We start from the raw sequence: 27,850 nt of genomic DNA on the forward strand, positions 1-27,850 counted from the left end.
TGTGGTTGTCATGTCTCAATTGCTATGAGCGCCACCTAGTGGTCAGCGCTCATAGCAAGTGAGCATTTCTCCTGCATACAAGCGATCTGCTCATCGCTTGTATGCAGTAGAAGCAATCAGACAACTGCTGCTTCTAGTCTCCTCTGGAGACTATAGAAGCAAGCAGAAAGTGTAAAAAAAAAGTTTTTAAAAAAAAAAATAAATAAAAAATATATAAAAGTTTAAGTCACCCCCCTTTCGCCCCATTCAAAATAAAATATATATATATATATATAAAAAAAAACACATACACATATTTGGTATCGCCGCGTTCAGAATCACCCGATCTATCAATATAAAAGAAGAATTAATACAATCAGTAAACGGCGTAACGAGAAAAAATTTTTAAACGCCAGAATTAAGTTTTTTTGGTCGCTACAACTTTGCAATAAAATGCAATAACGGGCGATCAAAACATCGGATCTACCCCAAAATGGTATCAATAAAAACGTCAGCCCGGCACGCAAAAAATAAGCCCTCACCTGGCCCCAGATCCCGAAAAATGGAGAAGCTAAGGGTCTCGGAAAATGGCGTCATTTTTTTTTGTTTTTTTAGCAAGCTTTGGATTTTTTTTTCACCACTTAAATAAAAAAGAACCTATACATGTTTGGTGTCTATGAACTCGTAACGACCTGGAAAATAATGATGGCAGGTCAGTTTTAGCAATCTGTGAACGTGGTAAAAAAAGGACCCAAAAAACAACTGTGGAATTGCATTTTTTTTGCAGTTTCACTGCACTTGGAATTTTTTTCCCATTTTCCAGCACACGATATGGTAAAACCAGTGATGGTGTTTAAAAGTACAACTCGTCCCGCAAAAAATAAGCCCTCACATGGCCATATTGAACGAAAATTAAAAAAGTTCTGGCTCTGGGAAGAAGGGGAGCAAAAAAGGAAAACACAAAGACAGAAAGACCCATGGTCGTTAAGGGGTTAACATATTTCACAGGAAAGCACTTTCACTTTCGTTTTTGAACGTTTTATTGTGAGCCTGTAAAAGTGGCTTAATACCTCTGACCACGTTGTTGACAGCAGTGACCTGGGGGTCAGAAATGCTTCCAGGGGCGATCCCCATGCTGTCCCCATGTCATTTGAGCAGTGTCACTATCGTTTTGGGCACTTTTTAGGCTTTCTACAGACTGCCGGGGGAGCCGCCGCAAAAATGTTCGGGTCTCCCATAGACTAACATTGGGCTCGTTGCTCAGGTCGAGCACCCGAGTATCACAGTGAGCTCGGCCCGAGCTTCGAGCACCCGAGCATTTTAGTGCTCGCTCAACACTAATGGTGACACTACAGCTATGGAAGATCTGCACTGCTCCAAAGTGATGTCTGCTTAAGTACATACAATGCAAACGTTTTAGGCAGGTGTGGGAAAAATGCTTTAAAGAACAGTAGTGTTAATTGTTTATTTTTAACAATTAACAAAGTGTAAAGCAAATGAACAAAGCAGACATCTAATCATACCAATATTTGGTGTGACCACCCTTTGCCATCAAAACAATATTATTTTACCTAGCTACACTTGCACACAGTTTTTGAAGGAACTTGGCACAGGGGATGGTTCAAACATCTTGGAAAACTTACCACAGATCTTCTGTGGATGTCGCTTGTGCAAATCCTTCTGTCTCTTCATATAATCCCAGACAGACTGGATGATTGTAAGATCAGGGCTCTGTGGGGCCATATCATCACTTCCAGGACTCCTTGTTCTTCTTTAAGCTGAAAATAGCTCTTAATGACATTGGCAGTATGTTTCAGGCCATTGTTCTGCTGCAGAATAAATTTGGAGTCAACCAGATGCCTCCCTGATGGTACTGCATGATGGCTAGGTATCGGTCTATATATACATGTATATATATATATATATATATATATATATATATATATATATATATATATATACATATATAGATATAGTAAATATATAGCAAAAACAAAGGAAATTACATATAGATGTATCTATGTGATAACAAATATATAGGATAAACCTGCTGCTATGCAAAATAAAGTATAAATCTACGTGTCATAAAATAGAACTGTGGTGGCAAAAACTGGACAATCGGACAACTGGACATCTGTTAATGACACCAACCCTTGACGAAGGTTATCGCCGAAACGTGCGACGGCGTGTTTCTCATTACCTCCATTTACTCCAGTAAGTGCAATCATTACTTATTATTACTGGGATTTTGCCAAGCATTTTTTTCTCAAAGGGCACATCGGCACTTTATGACATATGCTTTTTCTCATTGATATGTGTGAAGCTGATTTACAGTACAGACCAAAAGTTTGGACACACCTTCTCATTTAAAGATTTTTCTGTACTTTTGTATTTTCATGACATTGAAAATTGTACATTCACACTGAAGGCATCAAAACTATGAATTAACACATGTGGAATTATATACTTAACAAAAAGTGTGAAACAACTGAAAATATGTGTAATGCACACGCCCGGGCTGAGCGGCGTGTGCGTGTGATTCCACTGGACCGTGCCGGAGAGTGAATGCCTGGAGGGGCGTAACTAGGTATTCACCCGATCCGAGCAGGGTCGCACGACGGCATACGACGCCAGTGCACCAAGGAGGAACCGAGCAGAGGGACCAGATGCTACTCCAGGACAGACCCCGGACACGACTGTTGACCCACACAGGGGAATACAGGAACAGACAGGTTAGGCTGGCACACAGACTGGTGGGTATAGGCAGGCACGACTGGTATGCAGGCAGGCGGGTATGCAGGCAGGGGGGTACAGGCAAGCACGGCTAGAGTGCAGACAGGGAGGCACTAGCAGGTTGGAACACAGGCGGGATAGGACCCAGTACACACTGGGACTCAGGAACAGAACCACAGATGTGGCGGACAAACACAGCAGAGTGAGGCCGCCCAGAGAGGTGAGCGAGAGCAGGGCAAGACGAGACCGCCTAGAGCGGTGAGCGAGAGTAGAGCAGGACGAGGCCGCCTGGAGTGGTGAGCAAGAGTAGAGCAGGACAAGGCCGCCTGGAGCGGTGAGCAAGAGTAGAGCAGAACAAGGCCGCCTGGAGCGGTGAGCAAGAGTAGAGCAGGACAAGGCCGCCTGGAGTGGTGAGCAAGAGTAGAGCAGGACAAGGCCGCCTGGAGCAGTGAGCAAAGGGTCAGAGCTGAGCGAGACTGCCGGAGCAGTGAGCAAGGAGTCAGAGCAGAGCGAGACTGCCGGGGCAGTGAGCAAAGGAGTCAGAGCAGAGCGAGACTGCCGGAGCAGTGAGCAAAGGGTCAGAGCGGAGAGAGACTGCCGGAGCAGTGAGCAAAGGGTCAGAGCGGAGAGAGACTGCCGGAGCAGTGAGCAAAGGGTCAGAGCGGAGCGAGACTGCCGGAGCAGTGAGCAAAGGGTCAGAGCAGAGCGAGACTGCCGGAGCAGTGAGCAAAGGGTCAGAGTGGAGCAAGGCTGCCGGAGCAGTGAGCAAAGGGTCAGAGCGGAGCAAGGCTGCCGGAGCAGTGAGCAAAGGGTCAGAGCAGGCCAGAACCGCCGGAGCGGTGAGCAAAGGCAGAGCAGGCTAGAACCGCCGGAGCAGTGAGCAAGCCAGAGCAGGCTAGAACCGCTGGAGCGGTGAGCAAGGCAGAGCAGGCTAGAACCGCCGGAGCGGTGAGCAAGGCAGAGCAGGCTAGAACCGCCAGAGCAGTGAGCAAGGCTGAGCAGGCTAGAACCACCGGAGCGGTGAGCAAGGCAGAGCAGGCTAGAACCGCCGGAGTGGTGAGCAAGGCAGAGCAGGCTAGAACCGCCGGAGCGGTGAGCAAGGCAGAGCAGGCTAGAACCGCCGGAGCGGTGAGCAAGGCAGAGGAAGCTAGAACCGCCGGAGCGGTGAGCAAGGTAGAGCAGGGGGGACAGGGCTCTGTACACACGGAACAGGCAGGAAGGGAAAGGCAGAACCAGATACCCACAGGGTACTTGCAGTGAAGTAGCGAGTGGACCACAAACTCACAAACGGAAGTACAGTGACAACGAGCAGGAGTTAGGTACGAGTTCAGACTCTGCAGAAAAAGGAAAGGTACGGGCATAGAGAAACAGAGGAAACACGCTAGAAGAGTATACAGACAAGAACAGACACAGTAGCAAGATACAGGAGCGGGTCTAGGTATGCAGCCCCTAGAAGGCGGGAGGAACAGGCTAGGAGCGTGTTCAGACAGGACAGACAAGATACAGGAGTGGGTCTAGGTATGCGGCCCCTAGAAGGTGGAACAAACAGGCTAGGAGCGTGTTCAGACAGGCCTGGAAATACAGCCTCCAGGAAAGGCAGGCAAGCAAACACAGAAAGGGACCTGGCACATTCAGAGTGAAAGAGCACACTGAATGAAACACACTCAGGCATGGGTTAATTGGAGCAGCTGGTTTAAATACCAGGTGACAGACAGCAATAGGCTGAGGACGCACAAGGGGTGTGCCTGCAGCAGGTACAAAAAGCAGGAAGTGATCGGGCGCCGCCCTTAAGCAACAGAAGCAGAAGCAACAGACAGCATGGAGGGAAGCCAGAGAGATATTCTGGATTGGAGATCAAGTGCACGCTCTTGCACAGTGGGAGATTGACCACTATGCAAGGACGCCGCCAGGTATGTTACAATATGTCTTATATTCTAGGTTCTTCAAAGTAGCCACCTTTTGCTTTGGTGACTGCTTTGAACACTCTTGGCATTCTCTTGATGAGCTTCAAGAGGTAGTCACCGGAAATGGTTTTCACTTCACAGGTGTGCCCTTTCAGGTTTAATAAGTGGAATTTCTTGCCTTATAAATGGGGTTGGGACCATCAGTTGTGTTGTGCAGAAGTCAGGTGGATACACAGCTGATAGTCCTACTGAATAGACTGTTAGAATTTGTATTATGGCAAGAAAAAAGCAGCTAAGTAAAGAAAAACGAGTGGCCATCATTACTTTAAGAAATGAAGGTCAGTCAGTGCGAAAAGTTGGGAAAACTTTGAAAGTGTCCCCAAGTGCAATTGCAAAAACCATCAAGCGCTACAAAGAAACTGGCTCACATGAGGACCGCCCCAGGAAAGGAAGACCAAGAGTCACCTCTGCTTCTGAGGATAAGTTTATCCGAGTCACCAGCCTCAGAAATTGCAGGTTAACAGCAGCTCAGATTAGAGACCAGGTCAATGCCACACAGAGTTCTAGCAGCAGACACATCTCTTCAACAACTGTTAAGAGGAGACTTTGTGCAGCAGGCCTTCATGGTAAAATAGCTGCTAGGAAACCACTGCTAAGGACAGGTAACAAGCAGAAGAGACTTGTTTGGGCTAAAGAACACAAGGAATGGACATTAAACCAGTGGAAATCTGTGCTTTGGTCTGATGAGTCCAAATTTGAGATCTTTGGTTCTTTGTGCAACGCAGAAAAGGTGAACGGATGGACCCTACATGCCTGGTTCCCAACGTGAAGCATGGAGGAGGAGGTGATGGTGTGGGGGTGCTTTGCTGGTGACACTGTTGGGGATTTATTCAAAATTGAAGGCATACTGAACCAGCATGGCTACCACAGCATCTTGCAGCGGCATGTTATTCCATCCGGTTTGCGTTTAGTTGGACCATCATTTATTTTTCAACAGGACAATGACCCCAAACACACCTCCAGGCTGTGTAAGGGCTATTTGACCAAGAGGGAGAGTGGTGGGGTGCTACGCCAGATGACCTGGCCTCCACAGTCACCAGACCTGAACCCAATCGAGATGGTTTGAGGTGAGCTGGACTGCAGAGTGAAGGCAAAAGGGCCAACAAGTGCTAAGCATCTCTGAGAACTCCTTCAAGATTGTTGGAAGACCATTTCCGGTGACTACCTCTTGAAGCTCATCAAGAGAATGCCAAGAGTGTGCAAAGCAGTCATCAAAGCAAAAGGTGGCTACTTTGAAGAACCTAGAATATAAGACATATTTTCAGTTGTTTCACACTTTTTTGTTAAGTATACAATTCCACATGTGTTAATTCATAGTTTTGATGCCTTCATTGTGAATGTACAATTTTCAAAGTCATGAAAATACAGAAAAATCTTTAAATGAGGTGTGTCCAAACTTTTGGTCTGTACTGTACTTCTCACGATAAGCCATGAAATAGGGTAGTCAGGAGGTCAGATACCAGGAGGGCTTGTAATACAGAGGTGCAAGACAATGGTGTGGTCAAATCACAGTCTGGGGTCAAATGCCAAGAGGATACGACAAGATAAAGGGATAAGAGAAATGGATAGTGAGAGGCCAAGTTCGGGATCCTGTACCTGGGGTCAGAGAGAGTCAAGAGCAGAAGAGATAACACACATGAAGAGTCACGACAAATCCAAGGTCTGGCAACAAGAACAGGAAATCAGACACAGAGCACTGAGCACACACCCCATTGAGCAAAGCTACACCTGACAATGGTCTGCTTATAGCTAGTCAGTTAAATAGCTAGCAAATGAACCAGAATGGAAAACACCTGGAGAAAAGCCCGCAGGCCAGGCCAGATTGACCAGCAGGGCTGTCAATGAAAATACTGACATCCCAGCATGCCCCAGCATCAGATTGGACGACTGGGCTGTCACTCACCATACTGACTGCCCAGCATGCCCCAACATCAGATTAGACGACTGGGCTGTCACTCACCATACTGACAGTCGAGTACACTCCAGATCCTATAGGGTGGCTGAGCTGTCACTCACAGCATCCCTAGGACACAATGAGTGATGAAACCATGACAATATTTACACAGTTATTTATGATATTATGTATTTCCTTTTACTACATTATTATATGGAATAATTTCTCCCTATTCATGTATCTTGGCTTTTATACTTTTGGGTGTACGCCCCTTTTTGTAATTTTTGTATATCCATCTGTTACCTTTTTTGATTCTCAATTAAAGAATTTTACATTTTTTTACCCCTGACTACATGGACTTATTTAATCAGTTGTTTCCCGTTGTTTCTTTCCATACACAGATACGGCAGAGCTAAACAGTGTAATGTGCATCATTTATGCAAACTGATAACTCTTCCAGTTCTATGTAAAATTACAGATAACTGTGACAAAACTCAACTCTCCTGACTACTGCTTGGTCTGTACTGTATGTGTTATAAGGTTCCCCTTAGATATCAGGATACTTTTCTGCTGGGAGCCTAAATGATCAGCTGCAATCTGCCGTGGAACTAGGCAGAAAGTGTTAAATTCCCGGCGGCGCCCCCCACATGAGATATGAAGTATTACACGGCAATCCATTTTACTGCATTAACCTCTTGGGTCCTCCAGGCACAGAGATGCTCTTTGTTGCAAGTTTTTAATCTAGCTGATAAATTATCCCCTTTATTAACTCAAAATAAAGCAAAAAAAAGAAACACATAAAAAAATCAAATAAATAAGGTACTGCTGCACTACTGACTGGACCTGGGGGATTAACAAGGTGAAACCACATATGGGGTAATCACCTAGACTTGTTAATTAGTGATGAGCGAGTATGTTCTTCTAACCCTTTCGGCGAGCATGCTCGCCGAGTATTTTCATCGTGCTTGGGTGTTATGTTTTAGTCGCGCTGTGTGCATGATTTGCGACTGTTTGACAGCTTTAATACATGTGAGTAATGCGTAAGAAACAGGCATTCCTCACATGTATTAAAGCTCTCAAACAGTCACAAATCATGAGCATGGAGTGACTAAAACATAACACCCGAGCACGCTGAAGATACTCGGAAAACACCCTAGCATGCTCGTAAATCTCGAGTAACGAGCATGCTCGCTCATCACTGCTGTTAATAAATAGGTGAACAAATTTGCAAAGAAGAAAAGATTAAAACACATGGGAATAAGGGTAAATGTAAGTGTATTCCAATGCTACAGGGAAAACAAGATACAGGTACAAATGATGATGAATAGTCCAATTAAAATAGTCCTGAATATAAAGTCATTAAGATGCAGAAATACTTTGTTCAAGATGTGATTAATAAATGAAACATACGTGAGAATACTGGTTCTTCCTCTTTTAACTGGCTGTTGGCTAGAAAGAATGACGTGTTGATTCCCCCTCTACTAGCGAGGGCAATAACATGACCATAACCCAAGGCGGCTTTCGTCCCTGCGGTTCCTGCTCCTTTTGCAGACAGTGCGCTATGAAAAGATTGGTCCGAAAAGACTTTAACAACTCGGAAGGAACAGAGCACTATATAATTAAGGACAACATCACGTGTTCCACAATGAGGGTCATACACATTGAGGGTCCGTGCAACAAAAAAAATCGATGTGGGGCGGACTAAAAGGAAGCTATCACATAAGATAAAAGAACACCTCAATAATATTAAGATGCGCTTCAAAGGTCATCCGCTCTCAAGGCATTTCAAAGTAACCCACCACCCTTGATAACCCTCCTTCGTGGACTTTCACACAGGACCCGCGTCTCTGCCTGCAGCTTTGGTCTTATACTGCCTCTAGGGCGCTATTGTACATCTAAATATTTTTTCACTTAAAAAAATCATTTTATACATTTCTATTTTGTCCAATACTTTCTGCCATCACAGATTAAATAAAAAATTAGCAATCTTCAGCCTATCCTATTTCTCTTTTCTTCCTGAGATATAGCCCTATTGATCCCTGTATGTAGATCTAATATTTTTAGACAAATGGGCATGTTCCTATACTCCTCTATGTGGCTAAAAAGACTAAATTTACATACCGAGAAGAGAAGGCCATATCTCAGGAATGGAGAGGAACAGGAACAAAAGGTTAATCCAGGTTAAAAAAACAAAAAACATATTTATGACAAATTACAGGTTCCCTTTAAAACGTGACACCTACAGCTTGGTGTTTCTCATTTGAGTCAGACTTTAAGACCCTTTAAAAGGCCAAATATTTTTTACAGATTAGCTGACTACAAGTGGCGCTAAAGTGACAGTATTTGAAATAGAGCTGTTTTGCATCATTTTCCCATAGAGCATTGCAATAAATACTGCCTAGCATCGAAATCTCCATTAGACGACCATTAGGAGAGCATTATCCAGTAACAGCAATGGTTAACATGTTGACTTGTCATTGCATAACATTAATGCAAGCGTAACTAGACCATTTTCATTTAGGCTTAATTAAATATATAAATATTTAATTAAACGTTCCCCTTCCAGCTAATTTTGGTGCTGCACAATTAAGTCAGACGAAAAAAAAATGAAATTTTTTTTTTGTGTTCGTTAATGAAAATATCTACAAATAAAAAACAGTAAATTAAAACCCCCGTAGTTTAAAACACCACGAGGAACATCATATAATGTCATCATTTCATGGTCACTTCTGCCAGTACTGTACATTATCCCTGAGGAACTAGACTGGCGGCATAGGAAATGTGGTGCTGAAAATGGCATCTTGCTTACATGTCACTGGCCTGCATTTATTGAGACGGGTGAAGTAGAAAGTTGGAGCCCTTTTGCGCCAAATTTTGTAAAAAAGGATGTTATGCGCGATATAAGCAAAGATTTGTGTCAAAATTTGTAAAAAAAATTGCTCCCCTGCTAAAGGGAATCTGTCAGAAGTTTTTTCCTACATCCTCTGAGAGTAGGACAGAGACCCTGATTCCAGCGATGTATCACTTAGTTTACTGGGTGCAGCAGTTGTGACACAATTATAGTTCTTAGGGGGCTTTCATACTGCGTTTTGCTACCTGTTCGTTGGTCCCGTTGGGGCTTACGTCCAAACCCCCCTGCAAAACGGGATTCAGGCGCATGCGCCAACGCGGCCATAGACCATAATGGTGCCGACAGAATGAATGTGCTCTTTAACGTGCATCATTTTCAGCCATGTACGCCTACTGGAGGTGGACACTCAGACGCAGTCTACTATGTTTGAGTGTCCGCCTCCAGAAGGAATATAAACCCGAAAATTATGCACGACAGAGCACAGGTGCACTCTGTCGGCACCATTATAGTCTATGGCCCCATTGACGAATAAGCCCGAATCCTGTTTTTGTGGGGGGGTTTGGACGTAAGCTCCGACGAGACCAACGAACGGGTGGCAAAACGCAATGTGAAAGTGCTCTTAGATGCAGAATGAAGCAGAGCTGAGAAAGCTAACCCCGCCCACACCAGGCTCTCTGTGCACATAAAACCTACATATGTATGGTGAGCATAGAATAATAGGGAAATACGCACATATAAATACAAAATTAACCTATGAAGGATGTGTGCAAGGCACAGTGGAATGAGAATAAAAAATGTATATTTTATTGAGAATTTAATTAAAATATAATGTAAGACACAAGATAATCAAGGCTGATGAGAATTAAAAATGATTTACACAGCATGATACAGACTTAGCAAAACTCATAGGAAATGAGGCACAAAAAGTATAAATAAAATAAAATAACTTTTATTTAGACATAAGTTAAAAAGGTATTAAAAACATGTAAGACACAAGACCCTCATAGCTGATGAGAGAGAAATGATCAGCATAGAACAGAGTTCCGTAATACATGAACAAAATACAATGGAATAGAAAAAGTAGATAGTAATATACTATACAGTGTATCATCCAAGTATTACAGACGGATATGAATGTAGGGAAGGTATCAAAACAACATGTTCATGTATAAAGGTTATAATCCAAATCAAGCATCATAAAGTAACCCAAGTAGCACAAGTATGAACCCATATGTATGGGGTATAATAGAGCACAGTGGCAAAAGAAAAGGAATCTCACCAGTCCATGAAAACCGCACCCGACGCGCGTTTCGCACCAAGCTTCGTCAAGGGGTCAATACAGACTTATAAACATGATAATATAGACTTAATAGAATATAATAATGCAAAAATTGTGTATAATAAGATACATGCAATAGTATAAGAAAGTGTGCAAAGTGTAATCACAGTATTGCAGACGGATACCAGTGTGCAAAAGTATCACAAGATATATATGGGGGAAAACCTCAGGGAGTTGAAGTAAAGTATCATGGAGTGAGAAAAGTATAAGTCTGATTAGTAAAGGATGTAAACAAGCACAGTGGCATAGGAAAATCTCACCAGTCAAGAGAGGAACCATGTACATTGACAGTGAGCTGCTAATCAGAGGAGAGGGCGTGGTCGGCATGAGGAAGCTAGTATGGGCAGTGATAATCGCCTGGTGATAAAACCTTCATTGTATGGAAACAGCAAACAGCATAATAAGTGGCACATCCCTGAAATCTATCTCTCAGCTTCTACATTATGCCTCAGATTACATAGCAAAAACCTACTGACAGATTCCCTTTAAATAGGCCCCATAGCTAGAGCACATTTCAGTTTGTGGGGCATGAGCTTCCCCCAATGCCTCAAATTTATTAAGAGAAGGCACCTTTGGTGCATTTTACTCCAGCTGTCTCTTGATTAAGACCATTGTATGAAATGGTGGTCGTCTATGTAATAATTGTCTTCTAATAAGTATGTTATTAAAAATAAATATATTTCAACTATTCAAAATGTTGTAAAGAAAGGGAAACAATGTCACAAAAATTGCTCTCTCCCTTCGTGATTTTTTTTTTAATTCAACCCATTAAAAAGAATCTGTCACTAGGTCAAAAGTGGCCAGTTTTATTTCTCTTATTTAATTTCTGATGATCGCCTGAGTAGGATGTTTTTCATATAAAATCCACTATATGGTGGCAAAAATATGGTCCTTTTTATCCAGTGCTAAGTTTATGGACTTTACAAGGGGGAATGGCTCACTGTTCTTCAAAATTGCCCTGTAAACACTGCCCACTTCGTAAAGACCATAAAAATTAGCTCTAGATAAAAAGGCCCACATCTCTAGAATTGTATAGCGGATTTAAAGAAAAACAAACAGAATACTTAAAGGAGCAATGGGAACAAAATAAAAGCAAAAACTTGTTACTTTTTATCTGGTGACAGATCCCTTTTAAAGGTTTTGTCTCACAATTAAAATTCATAAAACTGAAAAGTGTTTAAAGGAGTGGTCCGGGATTAGGGTACAAGTCTGCAGCCACTATCTTGTGACTGCAGACCTGTGAGTCCTCACATCGCCCGCACTGTGAGAATTCTCCGGTGCCGGGAGCAGTCAGGCTATGACTGCAAGTATGTGATTTACATACATGCAGTCACATGCCGACTATACTTGACCAGCCTCGCTCATTGTAAGTGTATTAATTGAGGCTGGACAAATCTAGTCGGAATGTGGCCGGAAGTATGAAAATTGCATACTTGCGTTTCACATGACTGCCTACTTCCGGCGCCAGAGAATCATCACAGTGCGGGCGATGTGAGGATTCGCAAGTCTGTAGTCACATAGAGTGACTGCCAACTTGCAGCCTAAAGCTAGACAACCCCTTTAACACAAGCAACTTTTCAATTTACCTGCAAAATCCTTGTTCATTCTCCAAAAAAGAGGGATTTTTTATTTTATTGTTTACTCCTCATTGCCTAGGTTACAGCCACCTGTGTAATCTATCAGAAGTGACTGGTCTTCTAGGCAAGGAGCACAGCGCTTACAAGCTCGTTCTAATGGATTTTGGAGGTGCTGCTCTGAAGCTGGACAGATCGCTGAATTTGGACAGCTCCAGTGACTCTGCGCTGCTCCGATGTTGCAGGGCCAAAACTGCCCCTACTTGCAACAAAGGGAAGGGAAGGTTCAAGGCAGGATGACGCTGGTCTGAACTGTGATTTAATCAGGAGGGCAAAAAAATACGCCAAAAAGATTGAACACATATACAGCCTGTCGTTTTAACATAAAGTCGTTTTGAGTATTTAATTAAAGCTTTTTCAGGCAGTTTTTGAAGAGAACCCACCTGAGAAAACATCCCATGTACAAACCCTAATCCTAGCTGCTAAATTATCCCTATAATAACTCAGATTTCCCTAATACTACATTCGAGAACTGATTTCCTGAACCAGAAATTTATCTTATAGGAAGTTGTAAGGGTGAAAACCCATATACATATTTTTAAAACATTTTAATGTATTTTTATATGTTTCCTTACTATTGAAAACTTTTGGGAAAAATGTCACAAAAATAATAGAACATTTTTACCATGATTTCAAAAAAAGCGGGTAAATCCAGGGATGAAAAAAAACAAACAAAAAAACCCATATATTGTAGATTTTAAAAAGTGCTTTAGTGCAAACGAATCCACATAAGACGTCAATGTCATACCTACGCGTATCGGCATATAGAAAATCATGATTAAAGCTATGCGCCGAAATGTGTCGGTCTAGTGCCCTATGTGATTAGTTTGTATTTGCACTGAAGCATTATTTAAATACTACAATCTATGTGAAGTTTGAGCTATATATATTTTTTTATTTCTTTATAGCTCTTTATAGCTTTTTTAAGTCATATTGGAACCTTAACTCGGGCGTTTCTGTGTTAAGATACCTGGTCCTGACTAAAGGTGTACAGATGAGCTAACTCTCCTTTTTTCCTTCCCTATAACTTTTTTTTTTGCATTTTACGATGTGTTATGCATAAATCCCCTTTATTAACATTCTTACCGTAGTGGAAAAAAATAAACCAAAATAATAAAATAGTAAAAAAAAAGAAAACAAGAAAGAAAAAACCCTCCTGTCATACAATTCTGTTTGAATCGGACTGACTGTCTTCACAGATAAAAAATGGCTCCTAAATATTCTTCCTGTAACTCGGGGATGCATGGTACATGGCCACCGATCCAGGATGAGCGTCATCTGATTTATTGTAGATTTTTATTGCCGCGCAGCCTTTCCAATGGACGTATTTAATAACTGGGATTTTTTTTTCAATGTTAAATAAAAAATGCTGCTGCATTATGAAGACTAAACAGCCCAGAGGTCAGGCTGCCATTAATAAAACATTACATTTATGCGAAAATTCCATTAAAAAGATGTTTTATTTAAGTATTCCTCTAAAGATGCATTTATATTTCTGGAGGCATTTTTTCTGCTGTGTCAGCAGCGCTGTTGTTTCCAGCCTCCATTTCTCTCCGTAGTGGTATGTACGAAGCTTATCACCTCGGGCAGTGTTACCTGCAGACATGGGTAGTTCTGGGAAGAAGCAATCAGCATGGTGCCCAACGAGTATAACCCAATGTCTCCAGGCAGTGTCGGACTGAGATGCCAAGGGTCCACCAGTAACCAACTCCAGACCCCCACTTTTCAGCTACATGCAAATGTGACATTATCTTCAATCACAAATTTATATAACAATGAACTGGGTAGATTGTTACATGAATAAGATGCTGCCTTTGTCTGTACATAGTGATTCAAGTATATAGTATATAGTACTGCTCATATAAGAGGGTGGTGGCCCACCGGAGGATTGTCCTGCTCTCCTGTTGGCCAGTCCAAGCCTGCCTTCAGGCCCTGATGCAAAATATACATTATGGCACTTCGGCTGGAATGGGAATACTACTTCTGCACTGCTGGAGGCCAAACAATCCCCTTGGCCCTTCCGATTCTGCATTCCCCATGGCAATAATTATTGCGTTGACCTGGTCCTACAAGAATAAGCCATTGTCGGAGAAGATTGTCTGGAGTTCCTGGCATAGACTGCTATTGTTACACAATCTGTGTGCCAGTTGGGAGCAAATTACCCTCTGATTAATTGCAGAGTAATAATTTGGCCATTTGCCAGGATCCTAAGGCCAGGGCTCGACAAACCCAGGCGCCTGGTCGCCAGTGGCGCCTAGAAAATGTTGTCTGGCGCCTAGCCCACACACCCACCCGCCCACTCACTGTCGGGGCCCGGGCCCACACACCCGCCCGCCCACTCACTGTCGGGGCCGGGCCCACACACCCGCCCGCCCACTCACTGTCGGGGCCGGGCTCACACACCCACCCGCCCACTCACTGTCGGGGCCCTGGCCGCTTCCTCGGCACCTGTTCAGGGACGCAGGCGCTGCTTGATTGCCGGCACTCCCCCCAGACATGGCCGCGCGCTGTCCGGCTGTGTCTGCTAGTAATGACACGGCAGGGTCGACGGCACTGCACCTTTAATTGTGCTTGTGTGTCGCTCCTGCCGCGTCATTACTAGCAGACACAGTCGCATAGCGCGCGGCCATGTCTGGGGGAAGTGCCGGCAATCAAACATCGTCGGAGCGGAGGTCCTGCACAGATGGGCGGGAGGGGCCCGGACCCGACCGCAAGTGGGCCCCTCTGATGTTCCAGGGCCATGAAGTCTGTGACACGCCGGGGGCCCTGCACTGCCCCATACCCGAGGAGCTGCTGGACAGGACACTGGACCGGGGACAGGTGAGTGAGGCTTCCCCAATCCCCATATTAAAAATATTAGTAATGGGTCTGTGTGAGTGCATGTATGTGAATGTCAGTGTATATGACTGTGTATATATATTTGTCTGTTTTATCTATGTGTATGTCTGTATGTGTACATATGTCTGCGTACCGTGTGTGCGCACGCATATGTCTGCGTACCGTGTGTGCGCACGCATATGTCTGCGTACCGTGTGTGCGCACGCATATGTCTGCGTACCGTGTGTGCGCACGCATATGTCTGCGTACCGTGTGTGCGCACGCATATGTCTGCGTACCGTGTGTGCGCACGCATATGTCTGCGTACCGTGTGTGCGCGCGCATATGTCTGCGTATGTGAAGGATGAGGGGGCAGGCTGGGCTATGTGTAATAAATAAATAAATATATATATATATATATATATATATTTCTCCGCCGTATCTGTGCATCATGAATCGTGTATGTGTTAAAAGGGCCCACTGAGACTCTTTCGCCCGGGGCCCAGAAAAACCTGGAGCCGGCCCTGGGGGGAAGGATCGCTGTGGCCGGGGGCCCGTTCTCATCTCCCGCTACCTGTATAAGTACATACAAAGGCCGTGCTCCCCGGGGAGACGCCGTGTGTGAGGGGGTCTATATGTACAGTTTGTCAACAAAAAAAATTCTGGCTCCTAAATTTTTTGGCTGGCTCCTAGATTCTGAACAACTTTGTCGACCCCTGCCTAAGGCTATGTGCCCACATAGATTTTTTGAGGGTCAAAAATGACAATTTTTGCTAGTGGAAACCGTTTCAGGAAACGCTCCTACTTTGGGAAGTTTATGGAGGAGTTTTGCAGAGTTTGTTTTCCCTGACATGTTTTTGCAGCCTTTTGATTAGACGGTGCCTAATTTAGAGATTTTTTTTCCATCAGGAGACGTTTCAAATAAGTGACATGTACTTTCTTATCTCCCAGCAGGCATTTTTTTTCCAAACCAGAAGAAGAAGAAAAACATTCAAAAGACTAAACATATGATCCAAAGTGATACACATGAATAGGAAGAGTTTTTTCAAGCGATTTTTCAGACATTTTCGAGCAGGTCCCTTTCCAAAAGACCCTCTCAAAAAACTCTGTGTGCACATATCTTAATTATATTTTTGGAAATTGTTGAAGGTGAGTGTTTAAAGGGAAAAATAAGGGACGAGGAAGAAGAATTAAAAGAGCTTTCAAAAACCTTAGCTGTAGGAATATAAAATATGTCTAATACAATATTGTAAGTTATAATACGGCGTTTATTTTTATTTTTCTTCCACTCCTGTTGCTAAATGGAAACCATCAGTAAGCAGTCTAGCTGAGCACCAAAATACATGTATTAAAGTTAAAAAGAAATATCCTTAAAGGACCCAGCCTTAAAGGGAACCTGTCAGGTGTTTAATGATACCCAAACCTGAGGCGAAAAATACAGGACTGACACAATCTCTCTTCAGGTGCTAGAAATCAACATCACCTTGATCTTAAAAATGTAATGATGTTTTATCAGCCTTTATAACTGACAATTCATTTCGAGGAATGGTCCAGTAGGTAAAAATGAGTCGTAATTTGGCTTCATTCACAGGTCTCTCTTTGCATATAGGTAGAGACCTGGCAATCAGGCTATGCTGCGGCGGTCAGAAGACAGGTCATTTATCATATTTCCCAGTGATTTTACCTTTATCTAATCTATCTATCAAGAAAAATATGAAGCAGCAGTAGTGTGACTGAATGGTGAGCGGACACCTCCAGACCACAACTCAGTGATCTGCAGCAGATACAAATAGAAAAAGAGACACCACTCCAAAAATGTGCAAAAACCGACTGTTTATATCTATTATCTATCTATCTATCTATGCATCTATCTACATTTCCATCTACCTTTCTTTCTTTCCTTCCTTCCTTCTCTCTTTCTTTCTTTCCTTCTTTCTATCTGTTTATCTATCTGTCTATCTATCTGTTTACCTTTCTTTCTTTCTACATTTCTGTCATGATTTCACCACTCAGTGTCCTAAGGACGCTGTGAGTGACAGCTCAGTCGCCCTATAGGATCAAGGGCGTGTGAGCTGTCATATTGTGAATGATAGCCCTTACAATCTGAGATAGGAGTGTGCTGGGCTGTCAGTACTGTGCATGACATCCGAGCTGACCAATCTGGTCAGGCCTGCGGGGTTTCCTCCAGGTGTCACCCATTCAGGGTGATTACCTGGCTATTTAGCTGACTGCCAATGATCGGAACATTTCCAGTTCTATCCTTGCTCTGCGGTGTGTTTGCTTTGTGCTTTGTGTTCTGATTTCCTGATCTTTGTTGCCGGACCTTAGATTTGCCTTTTGACTACTTGTTTGTATTACCCTTTTTGCCTTTGATGCACTCTAACCTTAGTTACCTGACCCGGACTTTGGCTCTGACTATCTGTTCGTCTTATCCCTTTGTCTTTGATGTACCCTCCTGGCTTTTGACCTTGAACTCCTTGACTTCCCCGCCTCACGGCTTGGCCGAGAGAAGTGGCTCCGCGTCGCAATTTCCATCTACTTTTTCTTTTTTTTTTCTTTCTTTTTATCTAGATGTCTAACTATCTATCTACATTTCCACTGACTTTTTCTTTCTTTTTTTTCTTTCTTTCTTTCGTTATTTCTATCTATCTATCTATCTATCTATCTATCTATCTATCTATCTATCTATCTATCTATTTTTCCATCAATCTACTTTTCTTTCTATTGTTCTGTTGATCTATCTATCTATCTATCTATCTATCTATCTATCTATCTACATTTCCATCTACTTTTCTTTCTTCCTCTTTCTTCCTTCCTTTTTTCCTCTTTCTTTCTTACTATCTATCTATTATTTATAATCTATCTATTCTAGAAAGTGTCTTTTGTTGCCTGATTTTGTAATAATGATTTTATTATGAAATCACTACCATTTCTCAAGACCACAGAACAATTTGGCAAAATTTCACTTTGCAGACTACTCTAGAAGAAAATGACTGCAGCCTCACGTACGAATTCTGTAGATTATGAATTGTTGCTAAAATAACAGCTTTTCTGCTAGTAATAGATAAGACTTATTTGAAAACTCCTGTATTCAATCCATTAAACAGGTTCCATAGCTGAATGTAAGACTGCAAATCAATTCTGCAAGCCACGCCATTCATCAGCTAACCTGACTGTTCCCTGGAATCCTTCCATATCAATGTGCATTCATTAGCCGCTATACACTGCTGTACACATGATATATTGTTGGAAAACCAACTGCAGCACAATGGTGACTTTCTGACAGAATTTGCTGCCGCATATACGTATGATGATCTCTTCCTACTGCTAGAAGACAAAAAAAGTTACAAAATGCAGCCACCTCATTGCAGAACAGAATTACACAGCAAATTACTGATCGGGAATTCAGTGCACACAGTCTTCCTGCGGTATTAATATACTCTACATAACTATTGGAAGGAGATTGCGGTTCTCTGCTAGGATGAAAAATTGTTGACACTATGTTATGCTTAGGATAACCTTCCTGAAATATGGACCATTAAAAGAAGGACAAAAGTTTAGTTGCTTCTCCAATATAAAAGCGCTATAGAATTGGAGCAATACCAGGATTTCTCTATTACAGGTTCTGTTTTACTTATGCATACAGTGCTGCAGTTGATTACCGCTGCAACCAATCAATGGTCAAAAGATTGGCGGGCTATCCAGCCAGCAGGACAGAGAAGCATAAGTAGATTTTAGAAATGACTATGTACTGTTTCTTTTATTTAATAACACACTGAGACCAAATGGCAATTAAAAGAAAGGGGTCTGTCAGCAGGTTTTTGCTATGTAATCTAAGGATAGCATGAGGTAGAGGTTAAAACGCAGATTTCAATGATGTGTCACATGTCCGGTTGTGAGCTGTTGTTTACTTACACTGAAAGTTTTATCACCTAGTTATTATCACTGACCGGACTGCAGCAGCACGTGCATGCTAGTCCGGCTCCACCCCTCTTCTCTGATAAGCAGCTCACTGTCTATGGACAATGTCCATACAGAGCCTGTTGTGGGCGGAGTTAGCTTTCTCAGCTCTGCTGCATTGCTAAATCTAAGAACTCTGATTGTGTCAGAACTGCTGCATCCAGTATACTAATTGGTACATAGTTGGATTAAGATTTTCTTTGCCTACATCAGGCTGCTCTCAGATGAGGTAGCAAAAACCTGCTGACAGATTCCCTTAAAAGCGTTTAACTCACTCCTGCACTCACTTAACTCACTCCAGCACTCACTTAACTGCAAGCGTTTAACTCACTACCTGATGACGTAGGTACTGTATGTGTAGACATTATGTCATCGGTGATGATCAATTATTGAAACTAAATTAAATGACACAAGATAATCCCCTATAAGAAATGTGGGTAAGGGACGGCCACAGGACGAGAGGTACAGCAGCAATCAGCAGACACGCACAAAGATTAGATAATATAATATGAACATTTACTAACCAGTTTATAAAATAAAGGAAAGGATAGTAGGTAAACAGCATATAAATAACAAATACAATGACAGCAGTTACTCTAAATAACACTGGCTAAGAGTATACACAGGTACAGTTAACAGAATTAACAGTTATATGCAAGCAAAAATACATGCCATTAACCCTTTCTATGCATATATCCATAAAACAACAGTGTACTTTAGTAATCGCATACTCGGAGCAGTTTTTTTGAAGTGTCTCTTACAGAAGAGGCCTTTTCTCCTAACTAACTAGACCACCATAAAGTTATTTATATATGCGCATATTATTCAGTTGTAAATGGTATCGGTACGTCCTGAGACTGAAGTGTCTTTGCTGGGCTGAGTCCCGAATAATCAGAAACGCTGACTTAAATCTCTTAGGGGATGCTAATCGCATAGAGAATGATCTCTCTAATGCAATGTTTCTCTAAGTCCTTACAAATAAGGTCTCACATGGCCTAGCCCATCTTGGGCCTAGCCCAAGATGCTGTGTCCTTGGTTGTCCTCACCAAGTTGGCACATGTCAAGCTGAAAAACGCGTTCCAGAGTCACCACCAAAAACAGATCAGAGTCTCACTGCTCTATCCAGACCTTTTTCCAACGATGCGTAGCTTCACTCTCTCCTTGAACTCACCTAGCAACAGTCACCAACTGCCAAACAACTCTGAAACAGTCCCCAACTGCCAAACAACAGTCACCAACTGTCAAACAACTCTGCAACTCTGGCCTCTCTGCTGTCTTCTACTGGCCAGATCATATATTACTTCACAAATCCCTAATAATACAGTAAACTGTGATTAACCCTTACATATACATGACTGTCATTTGGGAAGGAAGAGACTCTCTGAGTGGAGTGACCTCTGACCTCCTGATATGGAAGTGAGCAACACCGGACATCCCGATCCAAAGAAATCTCTCCTCTGTGATCTACTGTTTCCAAATTTCTCACTCATTATAAAGGAAACAATGAAGCCACCTCTTTCTTGGGAATGGATATCAAGTTCTTGTAATTGATGGAGTTTCCTAGGGTCAAATACTATAAATTTTCCAGAAATATTCTTTAATAGGAAAACAAATATTTTGATTTCTTCCACAGATCAATTATAAGGTAATATTGATCCTCAGCTAAATTGTTGAGAAAATGCTTGCACAGAACATGTAGCATTTGACAGAAGATAAAAACAATAACTTTTATCTTATTTTTTTGGGGTGGATTAAGTTTGAATAAATAATACTAAACCCTTTATGTTAGTGTCAAAGGGAATCTGTCACCACTTTGGAGTTATCAGACCTCTACTATGGGCATACAGGGTATAGAAAAGTAAATCTATACATACCTGTATGCCCCATGGTAGAGGTCTGAATGCAGAGAAATGTAGTTTTATCTTCTTGTTTCTTCACAGGCTTGGCGTCCCCCGGACGCCAAGCTATCCCTGCCCATCTGCTTATTATTCCACCAATTCCCCGCCTATGTCCATGTTTACCATATTTCCCCCCTTCCCGCACGTCCCCGCACACAGTGCTCTATTGAGCCGGCAATAGAGCACTGCTGCAGTTTGCTCAGCCAAATGGGCCCGGGAAGGAACAAAGCAAGCTCCCTGCGAGGCGCGCTTTGCCCATGCGCCGGGAGGTGAGGAAAAAAAGCGCCTGTCACTGGGACCTGTGACGTGTGGGGAGGGGGGAAAATATGGTAAACGTGGACATAGGCGGGGAATTGGTGGAATAATAAGCAGATGGGCAGGGATAGCTTGGCGTCCGGGCTTGTGAAAAACCAAGAAGGTAAAACTACATTTCTCTGCATTCAGACCTCTACCATGGGCCATACAGGTATGTATAGATTTACTTTTCTATACCCTATATGGCCATAGTAGAGGTCTGATAACTCCAAAGTGGTGACAGATTCCCTTTAATTCTCATTATTACAATATTTGCCAAGAGGAAAACTTTCCAGTGATACATACAGATGTGTCCATTCTTACCTTCCACCATATCTCAGAAAAGAAAGATATTCTGTTTGGAGATACATATGCTATGTGTGTCCATCCAGTGGCTGTAGTGTGAATTGAAGTCTTTTAAAGGATTCTGTCACCAGGTTCTTGCTACCTCATCCGAGAGCAGTATAATGTAGGAGCAGAGACCCTGATTCCAGAGTTGTGTCAGTTTACTGGGAGCAGAAGTTGTGACACAATCAGAGTTTTTAGATGTAACATGTAGCAGAGCTCAGAGAGCAGTCTCCCGCCCACACCACAGCTTTCTGTGTACACTGTCTATTGACAGTAAGCTGCTTATCAGAGGAGGAGGTGTGGTTGGACCAGGGCTCACATGCCATGTAGTCCAGGCAGTGATTATCTCCTGGTAATAAAACTGTCATTGTTTGGAGACAACAACACAAAACAGCCTAATAAGTGACACATCCCTGAAATCAGTTTCTCAGCTCCTACCCCATGCTGTCCTCAGATTACATAGCAAAAACCTGCTGACAAACTCCCTTTAAGTTTTGCTAGCATGTCGTGATTATTTATTGAATTTGTATGGTGAGAAATTAGAGTCCTTAAAGGGGTTGTCTTAAGTTCCTAACTGCAAGAGTGCACCTCTCCCATGCATCCCTGCTTCCTGCTCCTGAGAGCAAAGACTGACAGTTCCAGAAGACTGATAGTTCAGCCCGACAGAATGGCTGAGCCGCTTACACAAACTGCCCACTACGTGATGTTGTTAGAACAGGCAGCTTTGTCTCTGCTGCAAAGGAGGCACACAGAGGCTCTGTAGCTGGCGGTAACCAGTCACTCAGCCAGCATAAGTGGCCAACTGGCAAACTTTATTGCAAAAAGATTGCAATTCCACACTCCTTGCTGAGAAAACTGACCACCTTTCAGGTGACCGGTAACCTATGTGATGAGCAGTTCACTACAGAATTAAAAATCCTTCCGTTCTTGAGAACGGAGAGGATTTTTAATAAGAGGTAAGTTGCAAAGTTGCTAATTTGTACAAACCCTTTACAATTGACCCATTTATTAAAGGGGCTATCTTGGACTTTGTTTTTTTTTTCCTATAGGCCTAAGATCTTACTGGCAAGTAGTTGCTAACTACCTGCCTGTCCTGCCCGATGACGATTTATCCCAGCTCAAAGTGGTCATGAAATGCTCCAGAAGGCGATTTTGCTTCTTCCTGTGATGTCACGTCGGCAGTGCAGCTCCTTCTCTTCCTCTCTGTTCTGTCAAGGGGCATCAATGCTGATGTCATGCTGATTGACAGCTGCCTCTCTGCTGCCTAATTGCAGGGAGCCAGTTATCAATCAGTATGACGTCAGCAGTGACTCCTGTTGATACGATGGTCAGTCAATAAGTAATGCCTCCTATTTTTTTTCTCCTTTTAATTGGCAAGAAATTCAAATGCAATTACATAGGTTGAAAACCACAACATTAACGATTAATTTGTCACTTTTCAATATAATCTCCATCCATTTCCACAGTCTTGGTCCACCGTTTAACAAGGGCATGTATTCCAGCATGGTAAAAAGCATTCTTGGGACCCACCGTGCACAAACTTTTCTGTATCCCAGTTGTCCAATAATTTTCATCACACTGCCTTTACTGAGGCAGATAATGCCACACAATTCATCTGCAGTCACCCGGCGGTCACCACGGATGATGTCATCGACTCGCTGAATGTTGCTTGGAGTCACTGCGGTTACTGGCCTGCCACTCTGCATTTTGTCAGCCAACGGTGATGGCCCTTCAGCGACGAACCCATCGTCTAACAGTACTGACATCCACTGTTGCATCACCGTACACATTTTTCAGTCTCTCATGAATTCGAATGGGCGTTTCACCTTCTGCATGCAAGAATTCAATCACAGAACGTTGTCTAATACGAACATCGATGTCAGACATTTTGCAAACGGATACAGTCCTGCCACCTGTTGGTGCAGGAAGTTGCAATTGCTGTGGATTGGAGAAGAAGGTTTGAGGAATTGTGCCAAATTTGAATATTTAACATAACTACCTTATTTAAGGAGAAAAAAAATAGGAGGCATTACTTATTGACTGACCCTCGTATAACAGAGCAGCTACTGTGCTCTGTTGACAGAGAAGGAGCTGCTCTGTTGACTTGAATTCAAAGGAAGCAGGAGAATCATCTAACCAAAAAAAAAGAGAGGCTCGGCAACAGAACGCCTCAGAACGCCTGCAGTGCGATACGCCGGACTGAATGACTGATGTAGATATCGTGGTGCTCAACTCAACAGGAGACAATTGTATTAAATTCTTCAAAAATAGAAAAAGTGGCACTGACCATCCATAAAAATCACTTTTATTATAACATCATTAAAAAGGTGCTGGGGAGGAAACGGGATGCATTATGGACGACGGCGTTTAAAAACGCTCCTACACTCCCCAATTGTTGGGACCCAAAGATTAGGACCCGAAGAAGTTTTTATTCACTTTCCTCTTTAGCACCTATTTAAAGGGCACCTGTCATGTAAAATAACACTATTACTCTGCAGATATGGAGTTAATCTGTAGGTTAATAGCGTTCTGAAATCATATGGCGACAGCATTGAGAGCACCTCTGCTGGGAAAAAATTATCTTTATTACCCCCAGAAGTGTTTGGCTTCCAATAATAGGGGTGGCGCTGGCATGCTTTTTGTCACCGCTCTGTGTATAGAGGCAACGGCTGTAACCGCGCCCCTAGCACTGACTGACAGCTGGCTCTAATGCTGATCCCGCTGTCAGTCAGTGATGAGGGCGCAGCTACAGCCGGCCCTCTCTATACACAGGGCGGTGACTGAACCTGCGCCGGCGCCACTCCAGTGACTAAAACCTGAACGCTGCCAGGTGAAATAAAGTTAATTTTCTCCAGGCAGTGGGGCTCTCAGTGCGGTGGCTGCACAGCGTCAGAACTCCATTAACCTGCAGATTAACCCCATATCTGCAGGGTAATAGCGTTATTTTACATGACAGGTTCCCCTTAATGACGCTATAATAAAAGTATCTTTTATGGAAGGCAAGCGCCACTTTTTCTATTTTTGAAGACTTTAAACAGGTGGTCCAGTACTTGTAAAACCCCTTTTTATTCCCTATGTCTGGACCCCAAAAAAGCTTATACTCGCCTCCCGTGTCCGCACCTTTCCAAAGGCAGCAGCACTTGTTTTCCCAGGGTGAGGTTGTTACCACACATGAGCCTGGCACCAAAATCAGCGCTGGCATACTGTCCCCACCTACGGACGTACTAGTAATCAAGAGGTAGTGAGAGATCAGTCACAGCTCTGACTTCTTTTTTATTTTATTGGGTCCAAACATGTGGAATGAGAAGGGGATGTCCTAGTGGTGGACAACCCCTTTAATCAGAATTGTTGGCTGGGTTGGGAGAGATATCACAGGGCAGAACAGTTAGCAACTACTTAGCCCCATAGGAAAAAAAAAAAAAGCCCAGAAAATCCCTTTAAAGTGAAACAACTTCTATTAATAAAATTGAAGGGTGGACACAGCTGTAGAAATGATCAGCAAATCCTTGTCATGTCAGTACATTAATGATAGATTTACACTTTCTGTCCTTGATGGCATCTGACCACCAGGAATTATTATTGGAGTGATGCACATGCCATCCTCATTATGAAGCAGGGATTCAGCAGCCACATAGCCTGAGATCTGTAAATCTGTAAGGGGGCATGTAATGAGCTCTGGCTACAGCTCAGTGCTGCAGAGGAAGGCTGCAGGAACACAATGTGACTCTATGGAGCAGCAGCTTCTATTGTCGGCTCTGAATGCAGCTACATGGGTTATACACTGACCGGGTGTTCCAGAGGGCAGAGGTCCCCGGGCAGGGAGTCGCCTCCTTGCTGGGCACTGATGGGGGATGCACAGCTTGCTGCAGGCGCCGCCGGAGACATCGGGACAGAGGCAGGATGACGTCAGCGCAGCGCAGAGCGGCAATAGGCTGCTGCTCCAGAACTGCCCGAGCCTCAGTCAGTTCCTGCTGCAGCCAGGAGCGGGCAGAGCCGGGGACTCCAGCAGCAGCAGCGCCAGCAGCAGCCAGGACCTCTCCACAGGTAAGTGCTTACATAACAGCAGGCACAATGCAAGCTGTCACCCACCTGTCCTGGCACAAGTCCTGGGGGGCACAAAGCTGGGAGATGGATCCTGTGCAATGAGGATTTATGCAAAGTCCAAAGTGCCTAAAAGGAGGATGATGAACAGAGGAGGGTGTAAAATAGAAACTATATATATTTTTTATTTTTTTTATCTCCTATGATCTATAGGCTCCTTAGTGAAATGTGACTTTTATGTCTTTCCAGGTTGAGGACTACCTACAGACAACTTCAAGATTAACATTTGTCAGCCCAGATTTTCAGCTTTGGTTCCATTTGTAAGAGGGAGGCAGGTTGTAACCTCCCTTGGATCTTTTTTTTTTAAAAAAAACAACAAAAAAAAAAAAACAGCCTTCTCAATGAGTGCCAGTATCTCCAAACAGCTGAGGCTATCTATGCCACCCTGTCTGCTAAACAGGACCTCTGCATCCAACGCCACCAGCTGCACCACAGAAGTAGAGCCATTGTTCCAGACCTTCTCCTCTACCCTGGTCTTGATAGTTTTGGCCACCGTGATCTTCTGCCTGGTAGTCCTTTCACTTAGCACTTTTCACCTGCACAAAAGCAAGATGAAAAAACGCAAAATAGAGAAAGCCCAGGAGGAATATGAAAGAGATCACTGCAGCCCTAAGGCAGAAAGAGGTCATATATATGACAGGATGAATAGACAACCAAGTAATAACATCCAAGATAGTGGCATCTACAATTCACCAAACATCCAGAGAAAAGAACAGAGCACCCCAAAGCAGGAGCCCAGGATTACTGAGCAGTCTCACCAGGAAGCCTCAACATTGGACAGAGGGGACCTACTGCAATCTGTGGTCTCGTCATGATCTGGATGGTGCCACCCATGGGCACTACTGTATTGTACATATTTGGTGATACTGTCCCGGAAAATTCAAAAATATATATATACATATATCAATCAATAAGTATCCATCCAAACGCATGACTACGAGCCCACATTGCGTTCCCATTGAGTGATATAACAAGGAGTTATTATTAGTCTTTCTCTGGAGAGGAAAGACGCACAATGCTACCAAATATCATGTCATCTGCCTGAGGAATCCCATCCTGCTGTATATAATGACCACCCAGGATATCACTATGAGTATGAGCTATATTGTATGTGAAACACCGCTAACATAAAGCAAAACCTTCAAAATATTAAGGAACTGGGTGACTTCTTCATGGCCAGAGATGGATGAGGGTTCTGAAGAATCATTTCTGGACAACAAATAAACTCTTAAAAACATACAGAAAGCAAATAATGATGAAACTAATGGGTATTTTTTCTTTCTTTTTTTTCTCTATTATAACATTTGCCTTGTGGAGCTTAAGTCAAGTATTGGTAGGTTCTCCTCCAGCTGCACCTTGCTTCTACTCCCTGCCAGGAGCTGTCCACTCTCTCCGGTGCTGAACTCCCCTGCAGTCTAGTCTATGCTTCAGCTCTATGATACCAAGTTCTTATTCCCTCTTTTCCTGTCTTCATTTCCAATGATCCTCTGTTTGCTTCTCTTACTGTGTATGAACTGTGCCTGAACACCAGAGATTACAATGTTTTGTACAATGACTGGGCGATGGGCAGCCCAGAAGTGCAGTTATACAGTGACTCCGTCCCCAGTATTGATGGCAGTATGCTAACAACTAGCTCTCTATTTCGTTATGTTGGAAGAACATGTGCCCTTATTTTCTCTCCTGAGGCAAACATAGGCTCTGTACTATGCACTCTTCAATGTATGCTTTTGTTTTACTGCTACTGAGGTGAGGGGGAGGGTGGGAAACCTGCAACTCAATTCAGTGGCATGGAATTAGCTTCTATTGTTATAGGAATAAATTTTATATCTTAAGCTATTCTGGGTATGTTGGTGTTTTATGCAGAGTCTGATCGTTACATTTGGGGATGATGGGAAGGGTTCCTTGGTTAGCAATGGGGATCTTGGATTTGTAGGGAGAATTGTCTATATTTACGACATTATTTGTATAGATGTGGATAGAGCATCATTATATACGGAAGGTGTAACTTTATAGCTTTATTATATCACTGATCCAACTG

The 27,850-nt window shown here is 43.1% G+C and overlaps 1 protein-coding gene and 1 long non-coding RNA gene across 2 annotated transcripts in view; one reads left to right on the top strand and one right to left on the bottom strand.

Annotated features, from left to right (window-relative positions):
• LOC141249777 (uncharacterized) overlaps positions 1-25,673 on the bottom strand; it is a 116,742-nt gene extending 91,069 nt beyond the window's left edge. The window contains exon 1 of the long non-coding RNA XR_012312318.1: positions 25,498-25,673. This is a non-coding gene — a long non-coding RNA (uncharacterized lncRNA). The remainder of the gene's footprint in view (positions 1-25,497) is intronic.
• Positions 25,375-27,553, top strand: CUNH11orf87 (chromosome unknown C11orf87 homolog). The gene is made up of 2 exons (XM_073669793.1): positions 25,375-25,755; positions 26,002-27,553. Exon 2 carries the CDS (start codon positions 26,154-26,156, stop codon positions 26,625-26,627), a length of 474 nt encoding a protein of 157 aa, XP_073525894.1. The 5' UTR covers positions 25,375-25,755; positions 26,002-26,153; the 3' UTR covers positions 26,628-27,553.
• The last annotated feature ends 297 nt before the right edge of the window (positions 27,554-27,850 follow it).

Source organism: Phyllobates terribilis, unplaced genomic scaffold (assembly GCF_046119375.1).
Source record: "Phyllobates terribilis strain yellow unplaced genomic scaffold, ASM4611937v1 Scaffold_2__4_contigs__length_985480577, whole genome shotgun sequence".
Lineage (NCBI taxonomy): Eukaryota > Metazoa > Chordata > Amphibia > Anura > Dendrobatidae > Phyllobates > Phyllobates terribilis.